The sequence below is a fragment of the Pseudochaenichthys georgianus genome, chromosome 19 (assembly GCF_902827115.2).
Source record: "Pseudochaenichthys georgianus chromosome 19, fPseGeo1.2, whole genome shotgun sequence".
Taxonomy (NCBI): domain Eukaryota; kingdom Metazoa; phylum Chordata; class Actinopteri; order Perciformes; family Channichthyidae; genus Pseudochaenichthys; species Pseudochaenichthys georgianus.
In genome coordinates, this window is record NC_047521.1 from 25,173,783 (window position 1) to 25,199,073 (window position 25,291).

The 25,291-nt window shown below is 42.2% G+C and overlaps 1 protein-coding gene across 1 annotated transcript; it reads left to right on the top strand.

Annotated features, from left to right (window-relative positions):
• Positions 1-1,789: 1,789 nt before the first annotated feature.
• ubald1a (UBA-like domain containing 1a) lies at positions 1,790-25,291 on the top strand. Its single transcript, XM_034107621.2, has 3 exons — positions 1,790-2,064; positions 2,807-2,863; positions 24,946-25,291. Exons 1-3 carry the CDS (start codon positions 1,957-1,959, stop codon positions 25,255-25,257), a joined length of 477 nt encoding a protein of 158 aa, XP_033963512.1. The 5' UTR covers positions 1,790-1,956; the 3' UTR covers positions 25,258-25,291.

Here is a 25,291-nt window from a genome sequence, read left to right on the forward strand (position 1 = left end):
TTTCGGTTTGATGTAAAAACATGACTTTATTACTCTGGATGTCAATGACCCAACGTCCTCCACTGTTACAGTAAAGTCTGTTTTCTATGTCCCTCCTTCCACCAGCAGATGTCCTTGTTTCCTCCATGCTCTCTCAGCTGCTTCAAGCATGCCATTGATGAAATAATATTTACAGTTCACACTTACCCACAATTCTCAGCGGTGTGTATTGATATCAGAGGGCTCATTTTACACAAAACCTGCACAACAACTGCTGTTTTGAAAACAAAATATGTCTTTATTGACCCTAATCCCTAGATGAGTGTAAGCAGGGGATTCATTGATTGTCTATTGTCAAATATAATAAGCCAACCAAGAGGTGTATTTAAGAAATGCACAATTTAAGTGTAACTCTTATATGTTGTTGTCTTATTTTGTTTAATACATGCATTCTCCTCTTGTTTAATTATTTACGCTAGTTTTTGCCATTTTAAATAATAGATTGCCCTTTTTTTTGCTCAAAGATTCATTATTATAAGCTCATATATTTATACTGAGAGTGATTCAATCGTTAAAATTACATTCTGGATGAAGCTTGGTGTTTATACATTTACCTTTATTACAACACTGTTTCAAACCACACATGTGATCTGCTGTAGCTGCTTATGCAAAAATGATCGAAAATGCAAATGCAATTACCAAAAAGGAGAAAATGGGGGATGCAAAATGTTGTAATAATGCCGCAGTCTGCACTGATGTGTGCAAATAAACACTGCGGCAAAGATCAATCACACACACACACACACACGCACGCGCGCACACACACACACACACACACACACTGTGGTCTATAAGCAGAAATACTTCTGAATAGCATCCTGACTGTCCCTATTTTAACTCGGAGCGATGTCATTGGCGATGGTGGGTTTGTTTACCATATTTGGCGAGGTAGTGACACCGCGCGCCTGGGAATTGGACGAGAGCGGCCGTCATTCACAAAAAGTCTGCCTTCTGGAGCTTTACAAACAAAGCGAGGGCTCACGGGAGTTGTAGTCCAAAACAAACCGTGCTGCACTCAGATTGCTCAAGTAGGAGTGGGATTGTCCCTCCTCTGCGGTGACTTGAACGCCACATATGCTGTATTATATAAAATGTGCTAACTATGATTCACTTTCTGATGGAATGATGATTTACGTATTCGAGATTATTATTACTACTGGCTGCTACTTCTTAGTTAGACCATCTATTACTGTCACAATAATCTGTATGTGATTTAATTGTAGGCCTAAATATTGTTATCTAACACACTATTATACATGTTACACGTATTTAATTTGTTAAATACTGCAGCTCCTAACTTAACCTGCAGTGGACTTCTGTACTTTTATCTAATAGTGTTTCACCTTTACAAGCTTTGATACAACGAGAATGCAGCCATAATTATAATCAAACATATAATATATATTTGTATGAGATGGACCAATCTGTATTTAGGCCTACATTTGGTACATTAAGTATATTTTGATGCCAATACTTTTGTACTTTTACTTGAGAACAAATTTGATTGGAGGTATTTTACCTGTGGTAGAGTAGGCTATTAGATATTTCGACTTTTTTCCAAGTACAAGATTTGAGTACTTTTTCCACCTCTGTCTAGACTCTATAGTCTGTGGGACGAATAAAGGGATTCTGATTCTGATTAAAGCCACGCCGGTATTGAACCGCTCTGCCTAAAAGACTACAAATCCCACAGGGCGATGCTCTCTTCTGGTTGGCTGTACCCATCTGTCAATCACGCATTTCTTCCCCTTCCACTACCGCTCCTACTGTAAATATTTGTGTTTGCTCAACCGGCTGTAATGGTAGAGGACTGAGACAGTAGAAACGGAATACAACTAGAGTGAAGCAAGAGAGAAGGAACATAAAGACGACGGTTTGAAAGTCTGTAGCACACGGACACGGGCTTTTCGTCGAAACATGGATGAACTCAAACATCAAGTCATGATTAACCAGTTCGTCCTGACGGCGGGTTGTGCGGCAGACCAAGCGAAGCAGCTTTTACAGGCGGCACATTGGCAGTTTGAGGTAAAAAAAGGGGAAAGAAAACACAGAAGAAAAAACATTAGCAAACGACGGGGTAACAATAGTAACACGGCCGTTAGTTTGAACCGACCTTTAGTTCCAACTGCTAACCAACAGACACTTTTCCAGGCTGTGTTATTTCAACACAAAACAAAGCATTTAGTGTCCTTTTTGGCCCACTTTTTTAATTTAAAGTGTGCATTAGGTAGATGTAAGCAGCGGGGAACACACAGTACTACAGTAAGCGTATAGCTACCATATCCAATTAGACTGTACTCTAGATTAAATACTATAATCCGACACAAGACACAGGCGAGGCCAGCGAGCATTTACGCAATACATTCTGTAGTATTTATATTAAATTATGTAGCCTAGGGAAATTGTATTTTGTGGAGAGCATTCAAATGTGTTCAGCATTGTCTTTATATCGTGTGTTATTCAGATACTCAACTGTCTTTTATATTGTGAATTTGTATTCAGTTGCTGTTAATGTAATTTATGTATGTCTATCTATCTAATGATAATCGTCGTGTTGTATCGACCAGCCTGCAAAACAGTGCATATTTGTTTAGTCTGCAGTGAAGCGAATATAGATGTATCTGCATATATCTTCGCTGCAAGCTCTTTGTAATGTTTATTTTATTATTTACATCGACACAGAGATAAGCAATGTCTGTTCAATGCACTTAAAACCTACAAATAACTGCCTAAAATGTCATTTACTTCATCTCTTTTGTCATTATAGACTGCCCTCAGTGTCTTTTTTCAAGAAACAAATATTCCATACGGCCATCATCATATGGTGAGTGATTATATACATTGTTCTGTCTGTTTATGTAATTACAGCAAATCCCAATTTCAAGCTAGTGATGTTTTGGGTGGGATGGGGGAGGATAACCAGCCCCTATAGGCCAGCAGGGATGATGTTGTACTAACAATAACAAAGCACATGTCGGCCATGTTGTGAGCTTCCAGAAATAAACACACAGGCAGGCAGCAGCACACAGAGAGAGAGAGAGAGAGAGAGAGAGAGAGAGAGAGAGAGAGAGAGAGAGAGAGAGAGAGAGAGAGAGAGAGAGAGAGAGAGAGAGAGAGAGAGAGAGAGAGAGAGAGAGAGAGAGAGAGAGAGAGAGAGAGAGAGAGAGAGAGAGAGAGAGAAAAAGAAAAAAAGGGATGGAGAAACATAGATCAAGATGTAAGGAAATCTCCTCTGTTGCTGATACAATATCAACTGCGAGAGAGAGAGAAAAAAAAGAGAGAGAGAATAAAAGGGATGGAGAAACATAGATCAAGATGTAAGGAAATCTCCTCTGTTGCTGATACAATATCAACTGAGGGGCCAAAAGGAAGGAAGCCCCCCTCAGTTTCTGGTCAGGACATAACAAAAAATGTCTCCTTCCAGAAAGAGGACAGCTGCCTCTCACAAATAGATCCCCTTGAGAACGTTTACCTTGAGTTATCCGGCTGATTGGGTTATTGCTGCCCTCGACACCACCACATATATCAGGGACTTTTAAGGGAAGACTCAACAGTGCACATTCACACACAGGACCTGATGAAACATTAGCAGTACTTGGGCTTTTTAGCAGCCTTTGTTTGCAGCTGCATGCACCGCAACAGCTGCCCAAGCGTGACATAGAGGTGGTGTGGGGGGGGGGGGGGGTTCTGGACTGCAACTGTAGGTCATTTTAAATCTCTGTTTTGCGTTTAGCCATCAAACTGCTAAAGTGAGGGAGATGGTGGATAATAGGGGATGTGAGCTTTATTGCACTGTGTGAGAGTGTGTGTACATCTCTAGCCTCCGAGGTGTGCAATATCGCCCGTCAGCGTAGGAACGGCTCGCCCTGAGCTGGATCATTATTATAGCACAGGCAGCCAGGCCTCCTTTATGACCTGATCAGTACATTACAGCATATCAGCGCTCTGTGTAGCTCATCGTCTCGCTTTAATTTAGAGAGTAAACAATCTGCCAAGAGCTCTTCTGATTGGTGTGACAAATGGGGCCGAGCTTGATTGCTGCAGACGCTGGATAATGGAAGTCAGAAAGCGTTGAATGTGTGTTATTGTTACAGACTGTGTGTGTGTGTGTGTGTGTGTGTGTGTGTGTGTGTGTGTGTGTGTGTGTGTGTGTGTGTGTGTGTGTGTGTGTGTGTGTGTGTGTGTGTGTGTGTGTGTGTGTGTGTGTGTGTGTGTGTGTGTGTGTGTGTGTGTGTGTGTGTGTGTGTGTGTGTGTGTGTGTGTGTGTGTGTGTGTGTGTGTGTGTGTGTGTGTGTGTGTGTGTGTGTGTGTGACAACAGACCTACAGTAGGGCCGTGGGTCCAACCTTCCTGCAGCTTATCAGGCCACAGTGTTCGTGGGTATACAGATCTAATCCACTTTGCTCTACCTCCCTATCTCTGGATTTGGTTTAGAGTACACACACACACACACACACACACACACACACACACACACACACACACACAGACAGACACACACACACATTAGGTTACATTTCGGGTTGCACATGCTGTTGCGGCAATGTTTTGCGTTGCGACACACCAACTGAACTCATCTGTGACATTGCTATTTTGGCCAGAAGCCTCGCCCAAACCCCAACGGCCCGACGGATAGCCTGCAGGCGCTCAGCCCGTGGCAGCGCGGCGGGTTAGGACGTCATGTCGGTCAGCTAGTTTACGCATACTGTCCAATGAGCTGCTTTATGCTATTGTTTCGAGGCCTATATGAAGCTGTCACCTTCCCATGTAACATCCTGGAAACAAAAGCACTGTTGTTTAGAGAATTTGAAAGCATCCAAGTTGTCAGCCATCATGACTGATTTTGTTTACCTGCGCTTCACTAATGCATCATTTGTGCATTGTATTCCAGAGGTTTACACCCTGTATCAAATATCAAACAGTGAGGTGAGCTCGCTTGCTCATCAGTAAAGTCTTGTATAATGCAGTGGTGGGCGGAGGATTTAAATAAAGCCCTTGTCATTATTATTTCCTTTTAGCGCTCCCAGGCCCGCGGGAGTGCCCGTGCTTTGGCACGCGATGTAACAGAGCCACAGTCTCTGCACAGACACGCATTACGACTCGGCTTGTTGTTGCTTACACGTGTAAAGTACGTCCGTTTCAGTCGCATGTGATGGATTTCAGACAGATTCTTTATTCATTATCTGTGTTTTGAATAAAAACTATCTATCTAAAAACGCTATTTGCACAATGCTAGTATTACCAGGGGAGCTCATTTGATTTAGAAATAACTCAGTGTGTTTACATATTTATTTAGTTTTCTTCTTTTTTTCAGACCCCTTCAGCAGTGCAGAATATAATATAAGATATATTATATTAATGAATTATAAATTAAAGTTTTCACACCATTTGAGTGCAATAAAGTCAATATGATATTGTTATTTTGAATAAAAGCAAATGCCTAGCCTTGACTATATATCTGGGGGGTGTCGATTAGGGCTGCACGATTTTGGGAAATAATCTAATTGCGATTTTTCTGACAGATATTGCGATTCGAATTGCGATATTTGTTTTTAAGCGACCCAACGGAAGTTTATTGTAAAATGCGGCAATAACTCCGGCTAGGAAGGTCGTATCAACGTGCTCCCGTCTCTAGCACCCCGCAGCCCGAGCTACGAGTGACAGAACTAAACTTACATGAAACTTCCGTTGGGTTGCTTTAAAGTCAAGCTTCAGTTTAAGATTCACCCTGTGATAGAAACATGTGATGGAGCATCACTAACCTGACTCAGAAACCATCTAAAGCTCCATTGGAAGTCATTTGGAAAGGGCAGGCACTTTCAAGAATACTTGGCAGGTGATTGGATCAATCTGTCTATCACCTTCTATCATGGGCCACTTCTGATTGGTTAACAATGGCTGGTACATGTGGAGCACAGCACTTCTGATTGGTGTGGACGACTGACACACAAGGAGAAGAAAAAAAAAATCGTGATTTCGGTTTAAAATCGATTAATCGTTCAGCCCTAGTGTCAATACATCTGAGTAAAGTAGGCAAGGCAATTTTATTTATATAGCACCTTTCAGCACGCGACAATTCAAAGTGCTTTAGAAAAATAAAAACAAAAGACAGTAGAGACTCATATTTATATTGTATATTTATGTGTATATAATATTAATGAAGCCCTCTAGCGCCCCTGAATTAGCAAGAATGTGGTCAAAACTTCATTTATAAATCTATTATAATCTAATATATTCTATACTGGGAATGAGGCAGAAAAAATGTCTGAAAAAAACCAAAAACCCATATTAAATTATTTTAGTTTATTGACGTGGGACACGACAGATTTGCACGGGATTATGATGACAGACGACCTGCTGCCGTTGTCACAAATGACTAGAGGTCCCTAGTTTGTTCTGGTCCCGTGCGAATAGGACTAACGGCTTACATCTTCACTTTGTTACATGATGGACACACGAGCTCAATCCAACCTGCTCTGGGGTTTTTTCTTTTTGCAACCGGAGAGGTTGCAACTCCCCGTTTTCTCCTCTGCACACACCCTGCCTTTAATAACGCTTCAACCACGCCACATTCCTACGGGATGCAAAGCTCACACCGACCCAAAATGGACCCTTTCACAGCACAGTAACTAAAAACACAACTTTATATACACTCTTAACTCCTCTTGTTTCCTCCCTCACAACCTCAGTCTGTTTACAAGGCTCTAAAATTCAGTTAGCTGTTTGTTTACTGTCAGAGGATTTTATAATCATGCCCTGTCCTCATCATTTTGTTTTAGCACGAATCTCAAAAGCAGTAACCGCCCACAGAAACAGCAGATCGCACTCTGATGCACGAGTTGTGTTGGTGTGGCTCCTGGCTGCTCGATGCTAATCCTGCTTAGTGAATATCATGCACATATTCTGGCCCCCCTGATTTTTTAGTTTTCATGCATATTCTAGGAAGTAGGGCTGCAACCACTACATATGTTCTTTATTTATAAATCTGCAGATTCTTTTCTAGATTTACCCTTTAAACACGTGGTCTATGAAATGTGAGATAATAGTGAAAAATGTCCATTCCAGTTCTGCATAGTCCAAGAAAATCTCTTTAAACGTCTTGTTCTGTAGGTCCAAAAAAAATTTAAATGAAAATTGGGAATGTGTATCTAATTTTAAGCTATTTTAAAATGAATCACCTGAATAACATCAGTGCTATTGCTGAGACTTGTAACGCGATTGCAACGACAGTTTCAAATCTATTCCTCATTGTCAAAATGATTTGTCATCTGTAAGCAAAATGCCTCAAAATGGCTGCTTGTGTGCAAGGGAAAGATTCTATTCTACATCGATGCACATGAGCAACTAATGGAAATCAGCCGTTGTGACTTTTTAATCATGACCTCTGGACAGTTAACTAGTCTCTCTTTGAGTACATGTCTCATTGGAAGGACTGACACAAAACATCAATATCAGCGTTTCCATGATTAACACCGTGTGGGGGGCGTACAGCCACCATGAAGTGAATGAATCATCATGTGAGGAGGAAGTAGCCTCGCTGGATGACTTCCACTACTGTCTGGAAACATGTGACTCCATCGTGTGACAGGGGAACGACGCAGCGAAGCCCCAAAGCCCGCTTCACGTGCGTCCTTTCTCCAGGAGTTATGGCCGTTTGAATAAAGCAAGTCCTCATGCGGCAGCCCTGCAGTAGAGTCAGCAGTGTGGTGTGATGTTAAAGTATGTTGTCTTTAGTAGGTCAGTAGTAGAAATAATCTGCTTAAATATTTCACATCCTCTCATACTGTGCTCGTACAGTTGATCCCCTTCCTGTTCTCTCTTTGATACGCTGTTATCGCTGTCGAAGAAAAAAGAGGCTGTTGTAGTTGCTGCAAGATGTTTTGTTTATTGTGGGGGATCAACACTTTGCAAACTGCACTTTGAAAGCGTCAATTATTTGTGTTAGAAAAAACATACTTTCATTTTGTTTTAATTTAACAAGCAATGTATTGTATTTAAGCAGCATCGCAGCTGAGGACACTTCAAAGGGGCCCTTTACGCTTTTTGGGTTTTATAGGTTTTAGTGCATGTAAATGGTCTGCAGAGGCTTGCATCCCTGTGTTAGGGGGTTCCTCTTCCACACACCCCTTGAAACGCCTCCATTGGACTCCTTTGTTAACTTCCTTAACATAGTGACATCACTATAGAACACTCGCTCTTCTATTGGCTTTTGCTCCAACACATTGCACGTGATAGGCTAAGGGGTGGGACATCTCTACGCTGTTGACCAATCACCTGCCAGCTAACCAAATCTGAGCATTGCAGCCTTTTTTCTTTCTTAGCACTCGTGCCTTTTACACTCAAAGATATTGTTCAAGTTTCCTTTTTAAAATAATAGTGCCGCATAAGCAGTAAGTCACTTGAATAGTTCCTCCTCTTGCCCAACACCACCCAGCCCGGCCTATATTCTGCAAACCAACAGAATCACGAAGAAGCAAAACAGCTCGTTGTTTTAACACTTTTTTATGGTGCTTTTCGTCACCGCCATCACGCACGAAGTGAATGAAATTTACATGTTATGAAGGGCAACGTTCAGTACCGACTAAACGTGTCGGAGCACGACCGTATTGGGCACAGCAGGGCGGTGATAGAAGGAGGCGTGAGGTTGTTTACGGCTGTTTCCTGGCAATAGAAACACCCAGTAGAAGAAAAGATCTGGGTTTGTGTGCGTGTGGTAACTACAAACATTCAGTTATGGTGTCCGGGTGTGGCCATAAAAGAAGGATTTTCTCGAAATCTGCACTATTCTCATCCCGGTAAGATCTCAGTGGGATTTGAAGAGTGCGGTGTGCAGAAGGGCAGGGGTATAATTACCTTCATAAGTCATGACAGCACGGACGACTGCCTGCTCCTTTTCCTCTCTCTATATGCGTGCATCATCCCTCTGCACGAGATGGCGGAAGGCTGACTAAACTATATAAAGGAAACTTTGATTGTTTTTTAAATAGCAGCGAGGAATCAATAGCTTCTACTTAATGTAAAATAGGCGAACAGTAAGGCAACGCCAGGTATTGGGGTGAAGACACGACAACACAGTGCTGCGTTGTGTCTGCCACTAAAGAAACGAGGTGCTCTGTTCCGCTGCAGACATTTGCTTACGGAAGTTGATTAAGTGCAGAGACATGTATATATATATATAAGTCTGTGTGCATTAAGGTCCCGTGGGTGTGCATGCAACAATGTGACACATTCAATCTGGTTTATGTTGATAATGGGATTATCTGTTGCTGTATATGCATGCGTGTGTGTGGTGGTATATAAAAGGGGCCTTATTCTGCTAATGTTCCGGTTTGTATTGTATGTAGTGTCTCTCTATGTCGTGACATGTTTAATGTTCAAAAAGTTTTTCATATAAAAAATAAAAAATTGCTGCAGCACCTCTTTTCACCCTCTGTCTGAAACCAGAGCCCAGTCTGCTCTGATTGGTTAGCGGCTCTGTTGTGATTGGTCAACCGCTTAGAGATGTCCTGCCCCTCAACCTATCACGTACAATGTGTTTGAGCGCTAGCCAATAGGAGCACAGAGGGAGGGAACACATGGATTTGAGCCTTTGCAGACCATTGACATGCACACACAACCTATAACACACCTCAGTGTCGCTCTGTCGGAGGAGCCCATGACCTAAGATTTTCATCGCATAACTGTAGCTATGTTCGTATGACAAAATAAAGAACCTTGAACCAGTAAAGGGAACACACCAAAAGCATAACAGGGCCTCTTTTAATCTAATACATGTTTTAGTTGCAATATTAGCTTCTGGAACTTTGAAGACGAGATCATTTAGATAAAGCGATGATCGTGTCTCATTCAGTCGTACAATAATGATGCTCTCTTTTTGTGTTGTGTTTCAAATCAGGCACACCCCTTACCAATTATCCTTTAAAGTACAACACTTTCATTCATGCCAGCATGCCCCCCTCCACCCACCACGCTCTCACACAATCCTGTGGGAAACACTGGTCCCTCGAAAGCCTACCCCCCCCCCCTCAGCCAGGCTGTGGTATGTTTAGTTAGATGACGGGAAGAGAGTCGACATTTAAAGTAGAAATCACATTGAAGTTCAGGAAAATCCACTGCAGATAAAGTTATTTTTGGAAGTTTAACAAATGTGCAATGTTTCCCAAGTCAATATGTAACTGTAATCCCAACATTATAACCTAAATATGTTGTGAGGCTACGTGATTATGATGTTTGCCATAATGGAGCAGCCGCAGTCTGTGGTTGTCTGAAGCCGTGTGTCGTTCAGCAATGTCAGCTACATCTGAAGAGGCTCGGGCTCAGCATGTTCCAGCGTGTTGCCCTGCTTGTTTCCTGGAGCACGACTTCCCAGAAAACCTAACCGCACACACACACACAAAGGCGTGTACGCAGACACACACACACACACACACACACAGGAACTTTGGCTGTAGAGGGACTCTGGGAATGGGAATCCATGTGGGATGACTGTGCAAGTACCAGATGTGTTTATGAGTTGGATTAAATTTCACACTGATTCTTGGAGTCACTGAGTACACACACACACACACACACACACACACACACACACACAAACTCACACTGGGGTTAGGCTTATTTGGGAGGATTGACAAGCAGCACATGGGAATTTGTGTGTTGCATAAAGCGAGTGTTGTCATTGTGTTTCCGTGGCCTCTTTTTTATCTGTAGCACTGCAGTGCGAGCGCTCGGGTCATCCTACTGCTGCTACCTTGTCCTACTATTCCTGAGCCGTGACCTTCCTCAGCCTTTTGTATCCCTTTTCTAATTCCCTGACTTAAATTCATGACCCTTCACTCCTCACCAGCCACCGTTTGATCCTGCTTCCTCTTCAATTCCCACATTAGATCTCTAAGACTTATGGTCCTGACACACCAAGTCGATTTTCGGCGTCGATGAGCGTCCTGTCGCCCTACTCAGATTGGTGTGTCCCGCCCCGTCGTGTCTTTTCGGCCGTGCCGACACCTTCAGCCGCCGCTTCAACATGTTGAATCGGGAGGCCGTCGGCCAAAGAGATCACTCTGATTGGCTGTTCAGCTTAGCGAATCAGTGCATGAGAAGCTAATCGGAAGTGAGGGACCCAAACAAACGATTAAGATTTCATTTAACTCCAGCTCTCGACACATGTTCGGGAAAGATAAGATAAGATAAGATGGACTTTTATTAATCCCTCGTGGGGAAATTGTTTCTCTGCGTTTGACCCATCCTGTGTTAGGAGCAGTGTGCTGCCATTTTGAACGTCGCCTGGGGAGCAGTGTGGGGAACGGTGCCTTGCTCAGCGACACCTCGGTAGCACTTGGTCTTGCCGGGACTTGAACTGGTGACCTTCCAGTTGCCAAGCCAAGTCACTAAGGACTTCACCACCACCGCCCCCAAGTGTTTTTTTATTTACAACTTAAAGATTTTATCTTTAAGTTGCACATATTTACTTTAACTACAAATGTTTATATACATATCTTTATTATCTTTTTATTGCCCATTTAAGAACTGCTACTGTCACAAAACCGCATTTCCCCCCTGATTATATAAAAAATAAATCAAAGGTAAAGCTGTATGAGTGTTCACCGGTTCCAATGCAAACTGGCAGCTAAAACACTGATATCAACGTTATAATAAAAAAGTAAAACTAAAGTTGATCTACAGTGTGTTTCCCCTTTGGCTCGCGGTGTTTGAGTTTCATCATAACCATTTTGTTCTGCCTGACGACGACCTTTGGCCCAGTACTTTCTGTTACCAGCAGACAGGCCAAACCTCTTTCTAGATATGACTGGGTCACTGAACACCTATTGTTAGCCATTGTTGTGAGCAGTGCAGTTGCTGACACAAAACATACGCTCCACTCAGACCCAGTTCTCCGCTCTTCTGCTTTCTTTTCCTTTCTGATCTTCCCTGCCTCCATTTCCATTCTTCTTACTATTCCACAGTGGGATAATACGCTTGCACAGCCTGGCTAATGATCAACTGATTCCCTCGTGAGCACAAACCCAAACGGTGGTGGCGAAGTCGATAGGGACTTGGCTTGGCAACTCGAAGGTCACCAGTTCAAGTCCCGGCAAGACCAAATGCTACCGAGGTGTCCTTGAGCAAGGCACCGTTCCCCACACTGCTCCCCGGGGGTTCCTCACACTGCTCCTAACACTAGGATGGGTCACATGCAGAGAAACAATGTCCCCACGAGGGATTAATAAAAGTCCATCTTATATCCCTGTGTGTATATAATATGAACTCACTCACTTCCGGGCTCAGCTGCTAGAATCTGGGCGAGGTTGCGGGAGTGAGGGGTCATCGTGGGGAAAGAAGAGACACTTGAAACGTACAGCAGCACCTGTCAAATCCTGTATTTAGTTCAAGAAAACAACACGTATTTATGACGTGCAGACACTCCCTTAAAACCTGAGTGGCACCTCCTGGTGATGGGACACAAACACAGACGCAGAGTGGCTTGTCTGGTTTAGAGATGTGTTCATTATTAAACCTCCATTAGATAGTAAGGTGTAAAGGAATGGCTGCTCTTCATGGAGAGGATGTGGGCAGACACAAAGATAAAGTATCTCTGAGATTAAACTGTAACGGTCATTAAAAATTATCCTGCGGGCCGAAATTAAATCCACCACGGGCCTGATTTGGCCCCCGGGCCTTAAGTTTGACACGTGTGGTTTAAGGTGTTCAATAATACGTAAGGTGTCCCTTTATGGTGATGTTCAGTAACTAATGCAAAGCAGATATATAGGCTGTTGCCTGGCATTCTTTGGTTTTTTTTTTAAAAAAGATCTCCATTTCCAAGTCGGTTATACATGAAAACATTTGATTTCTCAAGCATACACGCAGGGAATCATTTGTATTTACATCTGGTAATCCCCCTGCTCAGCACAGTCACATGCTCGGTCATTCATCATGGCTGCATTGAGATCAAACTGCAGCGCTGCAGCTACCAACAGAAAGCAGTGCTCGGCTACATCTTAGAAACACTCCCTATTTAAACATTTAACAGGCAGAATCATTTACAGTTAATTTAGCGCCTGCCTTCTCGTCTTTATTCCATCTACTCTCCCGCTGGGTTTCTGTTGGCTTCCCCTTTTTTACTTCTCTCTTTTATTAACTTTAATCTGCCATGTTTTTCCATTTACCCCTCATTTCCGCAGTCCTCGCAGGGCATCAGTCAGAATCCGCCCTACCATTACATGAATGTACAGCAGCAGAAGCAATACGATTTTTTTTTTTTTTTTTCGATTTTTTTTTTTTTCTTCTTCTTGTGTGTCAGTCATCCACACCAATCAGAAGTGCTGTGCTCCACATGTACCAGCCATTGTTAATCAATCAGAAGTGGCCCATGATAGAAGGTGATAGACAGATTGGTCTAATCACCTGCCAAGTATTTTTGAAAGTGCCTGCCCTTTCCAAATGGCTTCCAATGGAGCTTTCCTAGATGGTTTCTGAGTCAGGTTAGTAATACATGTTTCTATCACAGGGTGAATCTTTAACTGAAGCTTGACTTTAAAGCAACCCAACGGAAGTTTCATGTAAGTTTAGTTCTTTCACTCGTAGCTCGGGCTGCGGGGGTGCTAGAGACGGGAGTACGTTGATACGACCTTCCTAGCCGGAGATATGGCCGCATTTTAAAATAAACTTCCGTTGGGTCGCTTAAAAACAAATATCGCAATATCTGTCAGAAAAATCGCAATTAGATTTTTCCCCAAAATCGTGCAGCCCTACCTCACATCCACAATATGTCTTTTGTGCAATCCATAAATGGGAAAGTGTATTTTGTTGCATCCTTGTCTGTGGTTATTGAGGTTTTCACTGCCAGATTATTACAAGTAAATCCGGCCCCAAATGTCAGTCATTGAATGCCACACAGTCTCACTAGTTGCTTGTTTATTGGCTTGGACATAGTCCTGGTGAACTGTCATCTGTTGAGGTTACATATCTGGGAAGCATGTTGTCAAAACACTTCCCGTAACCTTTCTGTAGCTAAACATGGCCGACTCGTCTGTGCTCTTTGCCAGTCATTTGATATATCGAGTCGGCATTTCACAAGCAAGGCAAAGTATAACCTCCATTTGTCTTGGCCAACATTCGTCCACTTATGTCCATAAAACATTGCTTTTTGTGGTCATTTGAGTTGCGAGGTCTATCATACTGTATATGCAGCACTCAGGACACAGACCTGCATTATCACTGTTGCCAGATTTGAATGGGATTGTTCTCACATGTCCTAACAAGCCAAACAAAAGGAGGGACTATTTCCTGAAGCATACACATGTTTGACGTTGATGAACCAAAGACTAGTCCAGACCTGATGAAAGTGAAAGCTCAGCATCCTCCCACGTTTCTAACCCTAACCACCAGTTAAAAGAGGTGCAGTCGCCAGATTGTATTTCCTAGGCCAAGTGTAACCTCCATTTGTCTTGTTAGTCTTAGCTCGGTTCATTCGTTCGTTTGGCCATAAAACATTTTTTATCCTTTTTTTCTTAACCTTAATTGGATTTGATATGACTTGATGTTCTTTCCAGTATTATACAGCTTTACCCCCTCTGGGCTTTCCAGCCTTAGTCATAGTTTGAGTGGAACATTTGGATTAAGAGCATTTTGACAGATGTGACTCAAAACTATTAAGGAGAATAATGCTGATTTGAACACATTGTGGAAATCCATCAAATCCTACACATTTGTCCAGAGAAATATATTTGTTTGCCTCATCAGATTAGACTCGACGAAAACACATAATTCCTCAAACCATGGGTGACTTTGCATTCTGTTCACCAGATGACCGAAACATGTTTTGAAGTGGCCGGGAATGCAGACTCCTCGTCTTGTGGTTGCAGTTGTCCGCCATGTGTTATTCTAAGGAGTTGGCAGACTTGCTGTCGTGAAGAAACATTTCCTGACAGTCACACTTACCAGCCACCAGCATGTGTTATTGTGAATAATACTCTTAAGTATCAAATGTCATAACTATCTTATTTTTATAAAGTTTGGGATCCAGCTTAAAACAAAATCCAAACACACAACTATGTTTATGTAAAACAAGTGTCATGTTGCATGTGCTAAGATGATGTTATTGTTACAGCTATAACACAGTAAATGATGCTGACGTATGAATTATACTGAACGGCTTGTTATAATTCTGTTGTCTCACATATCTCCTGCAAGTGCCGACTTACAGCGTGTGAAGTGAGACGTGAGAGAAAAGATGGAGAAGGGAGACATGTTTTGGGTTCAAACTAATCTTCTTAACTTGGTAAACAATGTAGACGGGGACGGGTGGCGCAGTGGTCTGTGCATCCGATCATCAGATCAATGGGGAGTGCTGGGGAACTCCAGTTCGAAACCCGCTCCTGCCGCCACTGCGTCAGGCCGTTGTGTCCTTGGGCAAGACACTTCACCCGGATTTGCTCCTGTGGGTATTGTCCACAGTATAATGTATAATACCAATGTGTACTTCTAAAAGCGCGGCCTCGAGGCGTGAAGATGGACGGTGTGGCGCAGTGCGCTGTGCAGGTCAAGAGGTGAAACCCGCCGCTGCTGCGTCTGTAAAGCCGGTGTGTCCTTGGGCAAGACACTTCACCTGAACTTGCTCCTGTGGGTATTGTCCACAGTATCTGACCATTGCATGTATGATATGTGTAATGTGTGTATATGTAAAGCGCTTTGAGTCATTGAAAAAGCGCTATAATAAATGTAAGGAATTATTATTATTATTATTATTAACAACTTTAGTTTCCAGCAAAGTATTGTTTGGCAAATTGTGATGAGAAGAATTAATAATACAGCAATAATTGATCAACCTTGTTCATCAAGAGATGGCGAGCAAACAAGAGTTGATACAAGAGAAATAAGTTGAAGTTTTGACCATATTTGGCTTTAGAAATTGTGAAATATTAATTAAAACAATAATACACAAACATCAGCTGGAACTTTATCAACAATGAGTTACTCTGTACTGCTTTAATTTGACTTGTTTGGTCAATAAGGAAGTATGATGTCAGGGATGACGTATCTACCAGGAAGTAAGCTGCGCACGGGTTCCGTCGACTAAAAAGCAACAGGATTTCTCCATAGGGTTTTTGAAAGTAGCTCGGAATAAGATCTGTGGAAAACGAACCTGTTTGATGAATCCACGTTTTGTTCAGCCGGATAATCTCCACATGTCTACCCTACGGAGCGTTGACGTGTTCGGCGTAATGACGTACAACAGCCTCGGCAACTTCTGTAGTCCTATTCAGCCACTTGGTAACAACCATCGTTTTTCAGACACGTCAATTCAGACCTTATTCCCAGATATTTTCCTAAACCCTATGGAGAGCTCCCATTGGCTCACAGGCGAGGGAAGAGGAAGTGGTAAAATGCTGACTCACTTCCGGGTTTTAGGACTCGTCACTGCACCACTCTATAGGAGCCCTTTCTAAATTGCAGTAAATCCAATATTTGGTAATGTTGAGATATGCATAATGTTTTTCTGAATAAAGTATTATGGTGCTGCAAAGAAGTCCAGTTGTTTTAGAGACTCAATTAAAAATCCTTGTTTTGTTCATATCCTCTTAAAATCATTTACTCCAACATCATCAATCATATCTCACAAACTCTCACCTCTTCAATCTGGCTTTTAATGTTTTTGTATTATTTGACTTTAACTTTAACTATTTATTTGTTGTTCCTTTCTTTTCTTTTCACTATATCTGTAAAGCGTGTTTGAGCACCTGTAAAAGCGCTAACAAAATAAATCTATTATTATATCAGAATTGCTTTATGGGTCAAAAAATAGGGGGTGGGTGTGGGGGCTGCACAGCGCCACAGATCTCCGTCCCGTCAACATAACAACAGTAGCCATGGCAACCCCTCTCTGTTGGCTGTGTTTTGAACACAAACACGTCTCTCCATCTGTGTGTCTTGCAGAAATGGTTGGACCTCCCTGCAGTAACACACCTTCTGGTGTGTGTGCTGCGACATGCATGTTATTTGTAACACGCCGACCTACATTTTAGTTGTTATTTTTATACTTATTAGCCGAACTCTCACCTGTCCTATCCTATCAAGTGTTTCCCTCGTGTTGCCGTTGCTGCTTTGACAACTGCATTTCCCTACAGGGATTTACAAAATCAATGCAGCTTTACAAAAACATTAAAAGACAAAGTGTAACAAATAGACCACAAGATTAAATGCCAGGACAGCACAAATTAAAAGAAGATAAATGGAATAAGACCGGTATAAAATACAAGAATAAAATGTACAGCAAAGTATAACTAACCTGGTTCTATTGGCTAGCGCTTCAACACATTGTACGGGATAGTCTTAGAGGCGGGACATCTCTAACAGAGCCGGCCAGCTAACCAATCAGAGCAGACTGGACTCTGGTTTCAGACAGAGGGTGAAAATGAGGTGCTGCAGCACAGGCAGTATGAGACAAATAAAGAGCTTTTTGAACATTAAAGCATGGAGACATGTAGAGACACTACATACTGATATACACCTGAACATCAGCAGGAGAGGACTCTTTAAAGTAGAGACACTACATACTGATATACACCTGAACATCAGCAGGAGAGGACTCTTTAAAGTAGAGACACTACATACTGATATACACCTGAACATCAGCAGGAGAGGACACTTTAAAGTAGAGACACTACATACTGATATACACCTGAACATCAGCAGGAGAGGACTCTTTAAAGTAGAGACACTACATACTGATATACACCTGAACATCAGCAGGAGAGGACTCTTTAAAGTAGAGACACTACATACTGATATACACCTGAACATCAGCAGGAGAGGACTCTTTAAAGAAGAGACACTACATACTGATATACACCTGAACATCATCAGGAGAGGACTCTTTAAAGTAGAGACACTACATACTGATATACACCTGAACATCAGCAGGAGAGGACTCTTTAAAGTAGAGACTCTACATACTGATATACACCTGAACATCAGCAGGAGAGGACTCTTTAAAGTAGAGACACTACATACTGATATACACCTGAACATCATCAGGAGAGGACTCTTTAAAGTAGAGACACTACATACTGATATACACCTGAACATCAGCAGGAGAGGACTCTTTAAAGGAGAGACACTACATACTGATATACACCTGAACATCAGCAGGAGAGGACTCTTTAAAGTAGAGACACTACATACTGATATACACCTGAACATCAGCAGGAGAGGACTCTTTAAAGTAGAGACACTACATACTGATATACACCTGAACATCAGCAGGAGAGGACTCTTTAAAGTAGAGACACTACATACTAATATACACCTGAACATCAGCTGGAGAGGACTCTTTAAAGTAGAGACACTACATACCGATATATACCTGTACATCAGCAGGAGAGGACTCTTTAAAGTAGAGACACTACATACTGATATACACCTGAACATCAGCAGTGGAGGGCCCCTTTAATAAAAGGCAGCAGCAAAAAGAAAGCAGCTTGTTTATCTTGGCGTTTATTGAAGGTTTAGCTTTCTCCACAAGAACAACCTGACTGTATATTTCTGTTCTGCTCTTTTCCTTTTTGATTATTTCTTTCCCTAAATGACCGATGGTTAGCTTCTAAAGGCGACAGGCACCCTCTTGTTTGGGTTAACCGAGCCGACTCTTCTCAAATTACCACTCCTATGTGTTTTGGAGACATTTAACTGGGTCACAGTAGCCTCAATTTCGAAACAAGTTTTCCTCCCCAGACCTCTCGCCTTGTGTTTCCTAACAGCAGTGAGCTTACAAGCACCCACACACTAAACAGTGGTTGCAAACGGCTTTGTTATTCTGCCTTGCCCAGTCGCTGTGTATTTACTCAATGTTTGCTCGCAGATATTGCACAGAGCTGGTTGTTCACGATGGCGGCTGCTTGCTCTCTTTTATAGTTCTTATCAAGCTTTATTTCTGTGTAATTACACACTGCTGTCAGCGGTGTTAATAATCAACCCTGCGACCGCTACGACGATAAGATCTTTTATTAATGTTTTCATTTAAGCAGAAAGCAGCTGAGTGGAGCAGCTTGGAGATAAAAGGAGAATGAAATGAAAAAGGTCTTATAATACCTAATAACACAGTATTACCCGAGTTGCGCTAAAACTTGATATCTTATTGACGGCTGGATCCGAGACTAAACATCGCATTAGATTTGCGTTATCTTAGTGTCTTAAATCTTTAGTTTTGTGTTGATATTTAGATCACAGCGGTGCGGTAAAGCGACTGCAGTACCTCTCCGATTCTCCGGCCCATCTCACGCTCCATTGTTCCCTCACTCGAGAACAAGACCCCGAGATACTTGAACTATATAACACATTTAAAAGTGATTTTTGGTCGAGCCAAATTGCCGTACATGTAATAAAAACACATTGCTACAATCACAGTAGGGGTAAGGACTCATTCCCTACTTGGAGTGGTCAGTCCATCGGTTTCCAAAATGTAATATCGTAAAATATTGCAGTATTTACAATCTCGTTACTAAGCTCCACATATATACCATTGAACCTCACATGTGCTGGTATGTGTGTGTGGTGTACACCCAGCCCTCTGCAGACCCTCTACAAGAGTGTGTGCACGCAGGTAGGGATTTTCTCAATGAAATATTGCCCATCTCATTGCAGCCCATCAGCTGTACATTAGCCAATTGGATCCGAGCCTCGGTCTGCACACCGCACTCTCAGCAGCTCTTGGTATTCTTTCTCTTTAGTCGTTGCTTCAGTTCGGTAAGGGTTAATCTGCTGCTAGGCTGCTTAATACGCACAAAGGCAGAACTCAGTAACTGCTGCAAAGTCAGTATGCTGCACCACGCTTTCATCTCTGGAGGAAACCAGTTTTTACCTAAAATAACGTTTTCTAGGTCGCTCAACTAAATGAAGTTTTATGCAATTGTAATATGGACTTTTGTAGTATTCAAATAGCACTTGATTAGTTTAAGGCGTATGCGTTAAAAAACTGTTGATGAAGTATTGTGGAGTTGCAGAGCTATGCCTGCCGACAAAAGGTTTTCTATAGAATTAACATTAACATTGTTTTGATTCAGCTTCTCTTAAAAAATCACATTGTAATCATTCAATACATTTTTAATGATATTGAGTATTATGATTAGAAAATTATCAATCTCTCCAACGTCGTGAATAATATCCCAATTGCAGTATCAGTGAAAATAATCACAATTAGTTATTTTATCTAAATGTCTGTTTTATCTGCTTTGACATGCTTTGAGAAGCTGACGTTGAGACACTGAAGTCACACATCTCATTAGTTTGGTTGTGGAAGACATTGTGTTTCTTCGTGGATTATCATTGCCTACACGCCGTAGCTGTCTGAGGTCCGTTGAAGCTTTTATCTGAGAGAAAGTGTCTGATAAGGAGTGAGATTCAAACAGAGACAGCTGCTGTGTCTCGGCAAAGATCCTCTTGTTGGTCGTTACTGTCTGCAGCTCTGACTCTGTCCAAGGTAGGGATGCATACCGGTATTACCGAAGTACCGGTTACTGGTGGCTACGGTATACCGTACCGAAATCAGATCCGGTTTCGATACTTTAAAAAAATTAATTAATTTTAAAAGTGAGTCCGTGGCCCGTGATGGCGGGTGTTATAAATTAGATTGCATAATCGTATATTATATTTTATGTATTTGTCATTGTTTGTTCAATACAAGAAGGGTAAAAGTCCCACAAATGAACTGTGGTGGGATTTGTTTTCTCTCACCAGTGAAGGCAAATGTTGATTTTAAAGATGAGATTTGTTTGTTTGTGCAATGCCGAGATCTCATGACCTTTATTCTATTATGTATTTGTTCTCTAGTCGAATCTCAGGTTTAACAATAATTATAACGGTGCTATAACGGTCTGTTTGCATCGACAAGATGTGCTATTCACGCGACACACCTGATGTGTTATCAAAGATATTCCATAATCGGTTTTCTTCATATTTTTAATGTATTTTTCATTGTTTGTTCAGTACTGCAAGGGCCAAGAAGTCCCACAATTGAATTTAATATTAATTTGACATGTTAACTATCGTAAAGCGCTTCATGGGAGTAATTGTGGGATGATACATTTTCAAAGTATCACGATATGTATCAGTATCGTTCAGTGGTATCGGTATCGTAAAAAAGTCAACGATATGCATCCCTAGTCCAAGGTCTCCTGCAAAGGCACACACACACGCACATGCACACACGCACACACACACACACACACACACACACACACACACACACACACACACTCATGCCTTCACTCCGAGGTGTTTAAGGTGTTCGTAAAATATTAAGAAATGAAGATGATTGAAGTTGCAGTTTTTCAAGTCAACCCGACGAGTAAGTCCGACGTGAAGGTCTCACCGGACAACATGAAACGTCACGTGTCGGCACTTTTCATTCCCGGCCAGTAATCAAGGAACCAAGCGTTGTTTTTCTACCTGAGCACCAGTAGAACGGACCCTGAACTCATCACGAGGTGTTTAAGAAACCCGCTCACTCGCCAAGAGCAGGAAGGATCACGGAGGTCACTTGAGCATTCCAGGGTGTCTCTTTCCCACAGGAAGAGGGAGACATGAGCCAGCGCTTCCTGTGCCGTGGACACGCTCACCTTTCATCACATTCTGCCACTCTGAGAGCCTCTAACTCGGCCCGGACTAACACCGTGTAAACGCAGCGCTAACCTGCAGCCCGCAGCACTTTTAGGGGGCAGAGCGGTCCGATTACAGCCCCCCGAGGGAGGGTCTGCGCTCCTGTCACGCCGCTGTTTGTCTGCGTCACAATCTGAGCATCCTGGGTGATCGAGCCAAGGTTACATTCAGAGGGTCAGCCGGAGTTCTGCTCCTCAGTGACGGGAATGTTGTCGCGTCCTCGTGTGCGACTGCAGCCGCTGTTTCTCATAGATGATTCATGTCGCTTATGATGACTCGTATTTCCAGAAAATGATGCGTTTAAAACAAACAATGACTTGGCTTGGTTGCAGTGAACCGTGAAGATACTATTGGACATTAAAGGGCGTAACCCCAGTTTAATGAAGTACAACCGAGTACACAGCGCCACAAAAAGCTGGTTTTAAAGTCGATTTCATTTGAATGCAAACTCATATTCGGTCATGCCTTTTGTTCTGCATCATCAGTACATTTCAATAAGATGAACTTTATTAATCTCTCACACAGGGATAATGAAACAACAATTACACAGTAGGTACAACTGTACAAATATAAAGGTTAATAATACTTAAAAAAGGTATACATGTGTGTGCGAAACCATCAGTCATTTTATATCAAGATAAGATTTGATAAACCTTTATTCAATCCAATCCAACTTTATTTATATAGCACTTTAAAACCTTCAGACCAAAGTGCTGTACAGAGAGATAAGCTCACACAACATAATTTTGTTTATTTTATTAGCTTTTCTTTTTTAATGCTTAATGTCTTTCATTTTTTTTTGTAAAGCACTTTGAATTGCCTTGCGTTGAAAAGTGCTATATAAATAAACTTGCCTTGCCTTGCCTAATATAAATACATTTAAAATACAAGATACACAAACACAAAACAAACCAGAATAAACGTAATAATTAAAAAAATAAATAACAGCCACATAATAAAAACAATAGACCACTGAAAGCAAATAAAAGCAACAATCTACTTGTTTCTGAATGCCAAGGAGAAGAGGTGGGTTTTAAGACGGGATTTAAAGGTAATTGAGGTCTCTTAGAAGCAACATCAATACAAACGGTGAGACACAGGATAGGAACGGTACGATTCACACAAGAATAATAAAAATAACAACATGGGTTTCTCTCCCACTCACTTGTCAAACATGTCACAGCAGAGGCACAGCATACAAATATGGACCTGAACATGAGCACAAAAGGGCCCCTTTAAGGGTGTTTACATATACACAGACATGGATCATTATGCTAAATATATATACATGCTTGTTTAGGAGTCCAAAGTAGGTACATGATGGTGCAAAGTACACACACTTTGAGGTTTTACGAGGGGGTCCAGCCTTTAGAGCCTGGTGGCTGCAGGCACACGTGACTAAGCCCTCTGAGTGCAGGTCATTATTAGTAACCTCCGTGCTAACGCTGGCTCCTCCGCTGCTTCCCTCTGGAGTTCAGTGGGTTGTTGTTTTCCTCGTAGCGAAGGGACGAAGAGGAGGAAGGAGGCCACGCAGCAGTGTGTGAGAAGCTGTGAGGATAAAGATGTGCTATTTCTGAGCAGCCAAACATGTTTTTCTTATTCCCTCTTAGCTGCTAGTGTTGTTTTTCCTCACACTGGTGTATCGTGTGCCGCTAAAGGAACTCCTGGCAGCAGAACGATAACAGCGGTGGCACGAAGGAGGGTCAGCGCAGGTTAAAGCTCAGGGGACACACCCATCAAGGTGCCTAAGATTAGCTGTTATTCTCTGTATAAGTTTGCTGAATCACATTGGATGTCATGTTATAGTTCGAACAGGAAGTGGACGTAAACGAAATAGCCGAATGTCCTCATCGTGACCCTCTGGGGAGGCAGTGGGAATCCCCTTCAGTGAAACACCACAGTTCCGCTAAAGCAATATCCGCCTTTAAACAATGCCCAGATCTGCTTTTGTGCTGAACCCGATGATGTTGAGATAATGCCGTTTGTGTGTGTCTGCCGTGTTCCCTGCCAGAGTAGAGAGGATGTGTCCTCTGCAGCAGCTTTATGAGCCAGGTGTTGGTGTTATTGTGTTCTTATGAAAGAGTGAAACATATTCCAAGCTGCACTATTTCACAGAGAAAGATGGAAGAAGTCCATTGTAGAAGAAGAAAAGATACCAACTCCTCTCTAGTTATATTATTATCAATAGAACCGCATTTTATTGTCAATCTTTTTATGTAATAAATAATATATATATAATATATCTACTTGATTAATGGACTAACCTTTAAAGCTCAACAGAAGATGCTAATTGAATAAAAGTGGGATCGGCATGTCACACAAACATGATTCAGGGCGTCCGCGGGGTCTTAAAAAGTATTACAAGTTGATAAATCAATTTAGTGAAAATGAAGGCTATTAAAAAGTTTTAAAGGGCATTTTCCAAGGTATGACATTTTATAGCTTGTTTTCAATAAGTATATAAATATGAATTGTCCAAAGAGGTTGTATTCTACAGTCTGCCTGAATGTAGTCATGGCGTAGGTGTGTAGTGAGATTCTGTGGAGTTTATTGATGGCATCCCGTTGGATTTGACGTCATCTGAACAGGACGTCGCACGCTCACTGCTTGATAGCACGGAGGTCCGTTTACGCCGGTTGCTAAGCAACATCGTTATGGGGAAATGCAAGTCTGCGTCCAAATAGTTGGAAAATAAGGAGGACGGACAATCAATACTGTATATAGTCAATGTGAGGTGAAGTGTGTCGCCAAGGTAACCGGTTAGAACTCCAAGTGGCGATGAGGTCTTAAAAAAGGTCTTGAAAGGTTTTACATCTGACTTCAGGATTCCTGCGTATACCCTGGGTTAAGTTTTGTATGCTTTGAGCAATGATTTGAGCAGCAATAGTTTATAAAAGGACTAGGATAATTTAATTTATATTTCTTCAATAATGGCATCAAAATACGGTAACATTTAATAGAATCTGCATGTTTTAAGTGTTAACCTTTTATTAATATCCCAATGTGCTATTTCCTGTTTATATATCGTTTTTTTTACTTTAAATCCTCTTTCCCCCTATTTTTATTAATGACATCACAGTTGGGTTTAATGTTAACATAAAATAGAATCAGGGCGTTTTAAGTCTTCACCTGTGTTGAGACTTAACGATTAGAAACAGTTATTACTTCATCTCACTGTGGCTGTCATATTTCTATACTTTTCTCCCTATTTTGAATGTACCCTAACCCCTCTCTCCCCCCCCCTCTTTATTCTCAGATGTGCACCCCAGCCAACACACCAGCGACGCCCCCTAACTTCCCCGACGCGCTGACCATGTTCTCCCGGCTGAAGGCGTCCGAGAGCTACAGCGCAGGAAGCCCCGCCTCCATGGCCACCTCCCCCCCGCCCCCCCAGGTCGGAGGCTGGGGGGTTTCACCAAACGTACCTAATGTGCCGCAACCTCCACTGGGACTCTGGACTCAGGGGCCGTCCCCCCCCACGCAGCCCTGCCCCGCCTGGCCCACGGGCGTCAACCCCCACACAGGGGCGGAGCAGAAAGTTAGCGTAGCCATGGAGGCAGAGAGATGAAGGGCAGCACGGGACTGAAACAGGGAGGAGGGGA